This window comes from Bremia lactucae, linkage group LG3, assembly GCF_004359215.1.
Source record: "Bremia lactucae strain SF5 linkage group LG3, whole genome shotgun sequence".
Taxonomy (NCBI): Eukaryota; Oomycota; class Peronosporomycetes; order Peronosporales; family Peronosporaceae; genus Bremia; species Bremia lactucae.
Window position 1 is genome coordinate 7,123,771 of NC_090612.1, and position 12,405 is coordinate 7,136,175.

The following is a 12,405-nucleotide window of genomic DNA, read 5'->3' on the forward strand; positions in this document are numbered from 1 at the left end:
ATTGGTCGATTTAAGTCTACATGAACCCCGCCAATCGTTTCAAGACACGATTGTGCGGTGCGCAAGGAGGCGCCATACTTGTTAGATATTAATATAATAAGTTCAGTAGTAGATATAAGATCGTTAGGAAGAAACTAATATATTAATACAGTTTTACTTTTCCCTAATTCTAATTCTTTAAATTACCTTTGGTAGCTAAGATCCTTAGCTACTTATATACCATCTTATGTACCGCTATGTAGTGAAGTTTTGAGGCACCTACACTCTAATCATTGTAAGGTCAACTAGTACTTACCAGTACTAGTGGAAGGTGCCCGTTACACCTGGTAGCACTTTGTAGTCCGTTCAACGGCCCACGCACGTTCCATCCAACATGGACATGTTGGGTGAAGAAGGAGGGAGCTTACAAGCCCCACTAGAAGGTTATCACGCAACGCGTGAGAGGTTTACTCATTTGAGTGAAGTCGAATGGAGAGCGATCAAACGAATGAGTTCGGTCGTTGGCGGACCAGCCGTTGGCGCTATGCTGTGCACTCTGGGCAGAGATGGACAGCATGCGGCCATAGCCGAGTTTATTCATTACGAACTCGACGGGGTCCACGAAAAAGTTACCCTGCTTCACAAACAAGGCCTCATCACTCAGAGGTGTGAGAGAACAGGGTGCTCAACGGTTGGAACTGTTGAGACAGCAGCATGTATATGCTGCTAATGAACCGACGCTTCCGCGTCGAGCCGAAAGCTTATAGAGATCTCTAAGTTCAAGGCAGTCGAAGGCGACTCCCTTATAGGACTTTAGCATGAGAAAAGGCTTCATCCACTCGGGTGCACATCGTCCACCGAGACGACAAGAAAACGGAGGTCCAGAACCCATGGATCTCTCGTATGTGGAAAGCGAGAAATCTCGCTCTTCAAGTTACAAACGGTTACAAAAATGTAATCGCTGTAAGAAATGGGCCACTAAACATATGAGTGTAGTGCCCCACGGCCAGTGCCTAAAAGCACTGAGCGAAAAGACCGACCTCTCGCTAGGAATAGTGGAGGATGCGGATCCGACGCTGTTGCGAATTCGCAACGGCGAGGCGGATCGTCAAACAATGGTCGGGGCCAGTAGGTGCCCTACTGATTCAGCAACGTCAAAAGAATTTGCAGGTCTTTTGACGAAAGTTGCTCCTCACACACAAACATTGTGTGTAACAGCCCTAGGGGATGAGTTAACCGCATCATTCTGAAAATAAAAGTGTCAAATACCTTGTCACTTAAGTCCCTAGTCGATTGTGGGGCGTCAAATTTTTTTACTATACGCCAATCGCTAGAAGATCGCAGGCTCAATTTATTGAGCGCGGTATCCCTCTAACAAGAATGACAATGCGCCTAGCAACATGCGCATCTGTAGCGGTTAAGAAACGTGTAGTTGGAATATAATACACGTTAAAGGGTAAACAGTATGACGATGATTTCATCGTACTAGATTTGGATGAAAAAAATACCATGGGTCAGAAAGTACGAGCCATGTATAAATTGGCAGCATCAAGCCGTGACGATGCCTGTCTCTTGTTCATCAGATGGCAATTGTCTTGAAGCGTTCACAAGCTTGCGGATGTCTTACGAGTGAATGCGATGGCCTCACTTGTGGGTCGGTCGAGCATGACTGCACAAGACCTCAGTGTAAATACCCAACACATTGTGGACATAGTTGCCGACGGCTGTGCACAACCACAGATAGCGTCGAAGTTCGACCACTCGAATAAGCTAAGTGGTACGAAACAAGGATGCTTGCTAGAAAAGCAACATCCCCAAAAAAGTTTAAAACGCCAGTCTAAAAGAAACAGGGCGAAAGTCCTACATCGACTGGAGAGTCGATCGTAGAGGATCTCGCTGTGGTAGCGCAACCACAGCTAAAGGCAGTTGGGGAGGATACTCCCCAAATAATTTCTTTGGGAATAAGTCCCCGGAAACCTGTGATCAAAGGTTCCCAGGTACCTTTGGAAATAAGTTCCAAAGAAGAAACTGAGACAATAAATGTCTTAATAAACAATGGATCAAGTGTAGGCGCTTATACACTTGATTTAATAGCGCCTCCGAAGTTAACTTCGGAGATAACTCAATTGCCAACGCTAGATCTGAAACGGTTCTAGCGTAGTTTGCGTAGTTTGCGTAGTGGCAAATCTGCGCACTTGTCACAGATGACAACTTCGTGGCCGATATTCGGTCGGCAATTGTATTTTTTGAGAACGAACGGATTTTCAGTAGCTTATCGATGGACGAAAGTTTCCTCGATGAGATGGGAGTCTTTGAAGAAAACCCTCTACATAAAGATTCAATAAAATTTAAGGATGTCTTCTTTGAATCAGTACCGTGCGAGTTGCCTAAGGACAAAGGCACTCGACACGAAATCGACCTAATCCCAGGTTCCAAATACTGTGTCATGAAGCAATGGCCATTGCCTCGTGAAAAAGTAAAAGCGATCGAAAAATTCTTTGCCGAACGCTTAACAGCGGGCCATGTGAGGTAATCAACTTCCCCACATAGCTCTCCGACCTTCTGTGTGCGTAAAGCAACAGGAGGATGGCGGATAGTGCATGCATTCAATTAACTGAACGCAGCAACTGTACCGACTCTAACGCCGATACCACGAAAAAACTAATCATTGATGGGCTATCTTTTCGTCAATGGTTCTGATGGATGGATTCTATCAGATCCCTATACGTGAACAAGATATTCCGTCCACAGCAGGAAGCACTCCAAGCGGTATGATATGGGAGTTACTATGAGGTAAGTCTTCTCACGTCCGCAAAGCCCATGGCTAGTCATGGCCCCAGGGAGTTAGTAATGCTCCTGCGACATTTAACAGATGTGTAACCAATCTGTTCAGATCGGTGCGGGATTTTGCACCGAGCTATTTTGATAGCCATGATCGGAAAGTCGGATGTTGTACATCGTAGCCACGTCCGAAACGGTTCTTACGCTTATGCGTAAGCACAAGTTGTATCCAAATCTAAAGAATTGTATCTTCGCTGCATGCGAAATACCACCCCTTGGGTGCATCGTGTGTAAAACGGTATACGCCCTGATCCGGAAAGATCAAGGCGATCACCGATTGGCCTGTGGCAGTCGATGTTAAGGACTTCGAAAATTCTTTGGCTAGCGGCGTACCTGCACAAGTACTCACGCAATCATGCCGAAATAATAGTTTATATTTCTTCTTTGTTGAAGAAAAATGAAAATGGTCATGGAACGCTAATTGTCAGCATTCCTTCGAGGGTATCAAGAAAACCTTGATGCAATCGCCAATCCCGGCGATTGCTGACCAAGACCGACCTCTCATGTGGTCTGTGACGCCAGCGATTTTTTTGCAATCGGCTGTGCTTTAATGCAATATGACACAGACGGCGCAGAGCGTGTCGTCTGTTCAATCGCGTCAGCTTCAACCAGCTGAACGCAAATATCCAGTGCATGACAAGGGACTCCTTGCCATAAAATACGCACTGGCTAACTTTAGGGTATATCTCTTGGGAAATAGAACGTTCATTGTATATACGGACCATGCGTCTTTTCGCCCGGCCGTAAACAGTCCACACCTCTCGCAAAGAATGGCGAGAAGTTGTCTTTTATCGCGGAGTATAACTTCTCCGCGGAGTATAACCAGGACGACTTAAAGTCGTCGCCGATGACCTTTCGCGCCAGCCCGATTTTGAGCCGGCCGCGCAAATCAACATTGAGCATAAGACCACTGTTGCAACTATAAGTGTTCCGTCGTCAACATTACTCGACGACGTTAGAAGAGCTCATCAAGAAGAAAAGGCTCTTAAAAGGTTAACGGATTACCTTACAAATCCATCCCAACAATTAAAAAGATTGTAAAAATTGTATAGATTTTTACAGATCGATACACAACACGCAACGGGTTACTGTCTTACACAACCATTGCTGGCGACACACCTCGTGTCGTCATCCCTACCCATAATTATTTGCGATTACGTATCATGTATGAGTACCACGATGTACCAATCAGTGGTCATCGTGGACGTGAAAAGACTTACCTCACGATAAGTCGCGACTTCTACTAACCACGCCAGTATGAGTTCGTCCGCAAGTATATACGTGCTTGCGAAGTTTGTCAACGGGTAAATCCCAGGGCTTCATCCGTGTTCCGTTACAACCTCTGCCTGTTCCGGCAGAGTGTTGGCAGTCCGTTTCTAAGGACATGGTCTTCGGATTCCCCGAAGACACCCAGAAGAATAATGGTATTCTTGTTTCTGTTGATCGTTTTAGCAAAATGGTACATCTTTCTGGTGTCCCGGAGTCGATCACAGCCAAAGGCTGTGCTCGTGTCTTTGTTGACACGATATTTTGACTAGATGGATTACCGCGTGAACTGGTCTCAGATCGAGACCCTAGATTCATGGTGGAATTTTGGTAAACAGTGTTCAAATCACGTGGAAGACATTTGAAAATGTCATCTTCTGATCTTGTTTCGTATCCAAATCATGGACGAGACAGCGTTCCACACTGTCCATGTCCAGGACTTTATGCCTAAAGTTCAATGGAGCTTTAGGAACAGTGACACGAGCCCCAGTCACTAAGCGAACACTGATTGTATCATTTTCATGCGCTTTAAGAACCTCAACGAATTGTTGATTTCCTTTAAGGGAAAGACGGCGAGCATAACTGCAAGACGCTTCTGAGTCAATCAAAATTGACCATGGCTTATCAAAGCCCTTCACAGTCACTAGGGCGACTAGCAAGCCAGGCTTGTACTCACGCCCCGTGCCGGTACGCACCGAGATACAATTTTTTTATTCACTAATTCCTTAAAGTCCATTAATTGGGGCTAGGTCCTGCTCACCTCTAGAGGTTCAACAGAGCCTAGGTCTTCCCTAGTAGGGCGCCTCGCACCTACTGGGTATCGACGTTTTCCCGCACCGTACCAGATTTCTGGTATAGGTCGGAATTGGTGCTCTTTCGAGCTTTACGCGTATTGCGTAGGGGACAGGCCGGACGTAAATGTTTCGTGTTTCCGCGCATATAACAGATGTTCTTATGCTGTTCCACAGCTTGGAAAGCCTCTCATCCTTCCTCAACGAGGCTTAAATCCATGGGTCCCGGCCTATTAGACAATATCCATGTGCTCGAAGAGCTTGTTCGGTAAACTGGCGTGCTAACACAAGCAGACTTAGAGTCGAACTCAGTGCGTTGCACTATGGCAACTGCCTCTTTGGAAGTAGCAGGATGAGGTCGGAATAATTCCGTCCGGGCAACGCCCTCATTGAGACCCCCCATAAGATCGTTACGACGATTGCCTCTTGCCCCGGGTCTTGATGCATAGATGCAATGAGAGCTTTCAACTGCTGTAAATAGCTCCCTAGGTTCGATTACCCTGTCGAGTCACTATGAGCCGTGTTCGCATGCGTCAAGCCAGATCAGGCGGTGCAAACATGCTGGTCATTTGCTGTTTCAGCGAAGCCCATGAGGTAAAAGCGTCATTAATGGACGTACTGCACTATAGTGCCCACTCCATGGCTCGCTTTCCGAGTTTGGAAATGGCGATAACCACCTTTTGCCGTTCTGTTAGAACAAGGCGGAGTCAATGGACATATCCATCTGCTTAATCTATAAAGGGAGATTTTCTCCCTCTTTTCCCTCAATTGTCCTTACATTGACAGCTAGAGGGTGAGCCTTCGGCTCTGAATCAGGTACAGAGATGTACCGGGTTGCATCGATGCCGCAAGGTGATCTTGTACCTGGCCGATCAAGGAGGATTCATATCGCATGAAGGCTTCAAGCCTAGCATGTAGGACCTCTGGTCCCTGAGATATAATGAACTCTACATGTTCAAGCCCAAACAAAGTTTGAGCTTGTTAAAAACTGCGCGTTGCGCCTCTGAAAGTTCTGGAAACTCTTCCAGTTCTGTGAAGGCTTAGTCTTGTAAAGACTCAGGCGAAGATTGACTACGAGTGCTACCAGGTGTAGCGGAGCTATCTCGCTCCTTAAGTCAGGGAAAGACTTTTAGACTCAGAGAGTCTCTTGGTTCTATAAAATTAAAGGGTTTAATAACTCAGCGAGTCGTACAAGCTATTAAACCTTAGTGAATGCTAGTTCAAGGGATTCAGGGTTCGTAGAACCAAGTGGCAACTAGTGCACGAGGGTATGCACCTTAGTAATGCTTCTGTCTCTCACATACCGATGCGCAAGCCTTAGGAAGGCACTGGACGCTTTAAGATCAGAAGGGAAACTGCACCTCATTTAATTACTAATCTTAAACCTTACCCTAGCTAATGTAAAATAGATTTCGGCCGCCAGATTTATATCTGGCGGCGCTCACATTTGTTAACCACAATAAATGGAATTTTAGTAATTAACTATTTTAGAATAGGATAAAATGGTATTTTACCCATAAAGTAAATGTATCAATTTAACGGTTCTCCGACCAATGTGTGCCCCATTACAATATTAAAGCAACAATGCGACATATCTGTTCATTGGTTAAATTAAATTTAAATCAATCCCGCCATCGCAGCTAGACGCGCGAATGGGCGGTGAGCAATGATTTAAAATTCATGCTTAGATTAATATATGAAGTCAGTTAGAAGATTGCAATACGTAGGATCTTAGTTGCATTTAAACAGTTTACTTTTACCTGTACTAAGCCTTCTTAGTATAGGCCTCCAGTTGCTTAGTCAAGCTTACAAACTTAAAACCTTCTCTCCACGTCGTGTACATGAAGTATTCGAAGGCACGTCACCTTCACTGTTATCAGTGCAGGTCGGCTAGTATTGAAGCATTACTTGCGTAAGGTGCCCATTTTAAATGTAAAATACCTCACCATAATTACTTTATAATAGATATCGGTCACCAGATCTCTCAACCTGGTAGACTGTAGCTGAAAGCTTTAGTTGAGATCAGCCAATGGATAAAATGATAATCATTTGCTGTTGGGTGCAATACATTGAAGTAAAGTTTTTTTTGTTATTGAAATTGCTCATAGCTCACATTACAAATATAAAAATCTTTATATTTTATAACCTATAAAAATAGTATTTTTATGCATAGCATATATATGATAGTCTAAACAGTACGGCTGGCACGAATCGACCGCTGGGCACTCGTCACGACAGAGTGCGTCAACGTCGGGTGGCCAGCATTAATACGCTCTGTGAATGCTTTGCTCGCATATGTGTTCTTAGTCAAGATGTAATTCACCATAAACTTTATCACATCAAGCGGAAACTGCCAGACGAAGGCCCAAATCCATGCAATTGCCGTGTAGCCACCACCACAGCCGATCACAGCGATACGGTCCGTAGGGTAGCCACCAAAACCGATCCAGCCGACCACCGATGCAACCACTTGGGCAAATACAAAGGCAATTAACAGCAGATTGCATGGCTTCTCAGCGAAAAACCAATTGTTGCTGCCCGCCGTACGCGTTACAAAGATCAAAGCCTGGCCAGAGATAGACACGTGCAAATAAACAAGTGATCTCAATACACCTTCCTTGCGCTGTATGCCAGGGCCAATCATTTCATTATTGCGCGTCCAAGTCGAGTTCCAATTACTAAAACCCCAAATGTAGTTGCAAAAACCAACTCCATTAGTGATAGGGACCTCCCCGTCGCCGATAAATTCTACGCCCATCCCGAGCTGAGCGGCATTAAACACGTCATAGTCTCCCTCGTACGCCTGACCGCCAATGCCCAAAGTGTATGCGTAAACAAATTGCGTATAAGAAGTCTCAGCCGAGGGCTTAGCATTGTTCGGCAGATGGTTAAGATTCACATCGGCAAGGTCTTCAAACAGCTGCGAGCGGGAGTGATACTGCTGCTGGTATTTTGTCCAGTATGCGCTGATTACGCCATTACGGAATGCGCCCACATCAGACAAACTTGCTGATTGTGGAATGCTACCCGTCATTTCGCCACAGCCGGTATTATTGTTGCTCATAACGCACAATTGATACCGCTCCTTGAAGAAATCGTGGCACTCTTCCTTCATGCAACCTACACAGAGGTTTTCTACGCCAATGCCTTCAAAACCAGTTGTGTTATTCACCACAGCAAACAGCACGATTGTCGATAGAGTTAGCCATAAACCAAATGTAATTGACGAAATGAAAACTTCTTTGAGCTTCCACGAGTCCGGATAAGGCGAAGCAACCACATTATCCTTTGAAATCGTCAGGATTGTACCGTCATTCAGAATAGCCAAGATCACAACAAGAATCGGAGGAAAGTACCAGTTCCAAGCGACTGTCAAAATGCCAAATGTAAAAACGATACGCACTGTCATGGCAATCGAATACATGGCATAATTCTTCATGCGCAAGAAGATCTCGCGACTCATTCGAATGGCCGTGATGATCACACTCAAACCAGGTGAGACGAGCACAATGTCAGCAGCAGCACGAGCTGCGTCCGTCGCATCGTCAACGGCAATACCAATGTCGGCCTGAGCCAACGCCGGAGCGTCGTTCACACCATCACCAGTCATACCAACCACTTTGTCCAAAGATTGTAAATGCTTGACGATTTCAAATTTGTGCTCCGGAAATACTTGAGCAAATCCATCAGTGTCGTAAATCATCTGAGCCAGGTTCAGTCCAGGAGGTGGTGCAGTGTTAAAAAAAGAAGTGTCGAGGATGTTCGTCGGCATTCCCAATTGACGGCATGTCTCCACGGCAATAGCCTTCTGATCGCCCGTGACCATCTTGACTGAAATACCAAGAGCGATAGCTTGTTTCACCGTGTCGGCCGTGTCATGACGAGGTGGGTCGAACAGTGGCAAAAGACCAATCATTTTCCACTCGCACTCTTCCATGGGAACGTCGCCACTACGGGAGATACCCACACCCAAACCACGGTAGCCACGCGAAGCAAACTCATCGATACGACCTTCAACTTCCACACGCATCGAGTCTGCATTGACATCCATGTCAAGTACCACTTGTGGGGCGCCCTTCACAGCACGAAAGATTTCACCAGTCCTGTTGTCTTTCAGCTTGGCGATCGTGCGTTTTGTCGTCGGATCAAACGGCGTATAGTGCAAAAGAGTATACTCCTTCCACATCGTGTCTTTGCCTGGGTATGTGTTGTGACACACGACGTCGATGGCCTCGTTGTTTTCCGTGCGTGCTGACAAAGCACCGTACTTCAGAATATCAGCTGCAGTGAAATTGTTGTAAGGAATCAGGTTGTCCATATCAACAGAAAGTTGGTTCAGCGTAAGCGTGCCGGTCTTGTCCGAACAAAGCACCTCCATTGAAGCCATCTCTTCTATACATGTTAGACGAGTAACAATAGCGTTCTCCTTGGCAAGAGCCGACGATCCGATGGCTAGCGTCACTGATAAAACCGTTGGCATGGCAACTGGGATGCCGCCGACAATGAGCACCAAAATGTTAGCCACACCCAGACAGCCGTCCGTGACAATCACACATGGGTTCTGAGATGAACGGCCAGCCATCTGCACCAGCAGCTCCACCACGCACCAAAAAAAGATCGAAACCATGCAGAAGTTGCCTACTGTTGTCAGCACCAACTGCAGGCGACCGTGCGAGTCCGCGGACGCAATCTTCTCGGCAGCGCGACCCAGGAATGTGTTAACACCCGTGCTGGTTACCACGGCTTCAATTTCTCCCTGTTTCACCACAGAGCCAGAGTAACCTTCATCGCCCTCGGTCTTTGTCACTGGCAACGACTCACCTGTCAGCGACGATTGATCGACTTTGACTGAGTCGCCTTCAAGAAACTTCAAATCTGCCGGGATAACATCACCTAGACGCACACGCAGCACGTCACCCGGCACCAGCAGGTCTGCTGGGATGTTCCTAATTTCACCATCACGAAACACTTTTGCTTCTGGAGCCAGCTGACCCATCAGTGCCGACACAGCATCGCCGGCTTGCACTTCCTCTAAGTATCCAATGACCGCGTTAAGCAGCAGCAGAAACATAATCAGCGCGAAGTCGGCATAATCTAGCAGTACAATCGATAGTACACCAGCCACCTCCATAGCCCACGACAGAGGGTTCCACATAAAGCCCAAAAAAAGGGAAAGCTTATTAATCTTCTCCTCTGGAAGCTTGTTCGGGCCGTACTCAGCCAGACGCCGCTCGGCTTCGCTTGATGTTAATCCTTCACGACTCGTCTTGAGCTTGTCCAGAGCGGCATTTAGCGGCACTTGCGCCCATTGGATCTGGCCAACATCGTTTGTATAATTTTTGACATCGTTTGGTGTCGCCAAGGACATGAAAGACGTACGTGCAGCGCGCGTCATTTTAATGTTTTCGAAGCGTCGCCGACGAGAGAATAGTTACGAAAAGACGATTCCCAACGGAGAAAAGTGTCTGCGGAATCGATCGCAACGCGTCGGTGATAGTTGGGAAGATGCAAAATAAAGTTGCTGACTCCTCTGCTAAAAACCGTCAGCTGTTCACCTCTCTATGAGCTACTATGTGTGACTGACTGGCTGGAACCGACTTGACCTCGTCTGTCCCATTCGGTATAAGTGCGCGTGCCTCCTACAAAAATGGATTTGTATGTGATCCATTTCGCTAAAATTTATGCTTTTATCATGTGCAACACATGATTGCGGGAGAGAAGGAGCGATTAGTTATCTGGTCTTATTGATTCTTGAAGTGAAACGACTGATAGTGGTTTCGTCTTTGCATGCGACACTGGGTCGGTTAGCCTAAAATTGGATGCGGTAGCGAGATCGCTATCTGTAATAAGAATTCGGTCGCGGCAGGAACAAAACTGTTTGCTGACCTCCATCCGATCTTGTATGTTGGTATGATAGAGTAAATGATCGCGGCTGTCGAGGAAGACCGCCAGGCGCTGTTGCCAACACCGCAACGCGTGTCTCAAGAGAAACGGCTTTGAGTTTTGTTGCTTTCTTAATATAGGGTGTGATCGCTCCATATGCCAGGAAGCCTTTTACAGATGATGCTACAAATTGCTCAAGGTTGCTTAACTCAGACAAATATTATAAGATCGTCGCGGACTAAGTGCTTATTCATACTTGGAACATACAATAGATGCAGCATTGTTGGGTTTTCATAATCTTAGCAGACTAGAAATCTTATATGACCCCGCAGATGGTTATCGATAAGCGACTCTTATAAGTAATGTTATGTTGTTGTAATTGTCAAGTCGAACAATGCATGGTTGTCTAAATGGATCTCAACGCAATTTGAAGCCACGTGCTTAAATTAGAGGCTTTTCAGCGCTCCGCACAGATTTCGATAAACTAATTACGATGTTTCCTCTGCTGCACATAAAAGATGGAAAATGACTTGCTTCTTCTTACAATTTTATGAGCGTTGGCTGCAACGCAATCGCAAAAAAGTGCGAAGCGTAATTGACCTATCGTTCCTTCCTCTTCGAAACAAACCTTTCTATAATTAATAATTAGTATGTGCGAAAAATTGCGAGACTGGCTAAACGTTATGATAATTCGGCTGGTGGTTGTTAGAAATGTGCAATTTAAGAGCCTAAGTTCCGAAAAGTTGGCACCATCTTTTCAAGGCTTTATCAGCACTTTTGTTAGGGTCCTCTGTAGTCTTTCGGTCGAGTTGTCCGGCAATCAATTTTCTTCAAAATAGCAATACTGTAACGACATCGGTACAAACTGATAACTGTGGGAGTACCGTTACACAGATATTATTTCCTGTTGAGGAATAAAAATAATATCTCCTAAAAGGGGAAATAAAATACAGAAGTACAACATTATTATCTTTTATTAATTTTGACTTGATAATTCCAATATTACAAAATTTGGTAATATTAACGCAATAAGACATTGGTTCCATTGATTCGTTAATTTGAGTTCAAATCAGCCCCGCAAATCGTTGAACGACACGATTAGGCGTTGCGCAAGGAGGCGCATTGCATAGTTAGTCATTGATATATTTAAGCCAGTGAATAGAAGATTGTTATAAAAGAACTTGAATATATTAATACAATTTTACCTTTTCCCAATCTTAAGGCCTTTGAATAAACCGTTAGTAGCTAAGACTTCTTAGCTACTTAAACACTTCCTTTACACATGTACACGAAGTAATTGAGGCACCCTACCTTCACTATAATCAGTGTATGATGAGTAGTATACTAGCAAAAGGTGCCCTTAGCATTTCGTAGTCCATTTAACGGCCTATGCACGTTCCATCCAACATGGGCATGTTGAATGAAGAAAGAGGGAGCTTTCAAGCACCTCAAGAAGACTATCACGCAACGCGTAAAAGCTTACTCATTTGAGTGACCTTGAATGGAGCGATCGAACGCATGAATTCGTTCGCAAGGAGGCCTGCCGACTTATACAACATGAAGTCGACGGGGCCCAAGAAAAAAAGTAACCTTGCTTCACCAGCAAGGCTCTCAACACGCCGATGAGTTGAGAAAAGAGGGTGCT

The 12,405-nt window shown here is 45.4% G+C and overlaps 1 protein-coding gene across 1 annotated transcript in view; it reads right to left on the bottom strand.

Moving 5' to 3' along the window:
- Nucleotides 1–10,272, bottom strand: part of CCR75_009776 (uncharacterized protein) — a gene marked incomplete at both ends in the record, with an annotated part of 13,309 nt that extends 3,037 nt beyond the window's left edge. The window contains one exon of the mRNA XM_067967814.1: nucleotides 7,077–10,272. Coding sequence (XP_067815100.1) covers nucleotides 7,077–10,272 — 3,196 coding nt within the window. The remainder of the gene's footprint in view (nucleotides 1–7,076) is intronic.
- Between the last annotated feature and the right edge of the window lie 2,133 nt (nucleotides 10,273–12,405).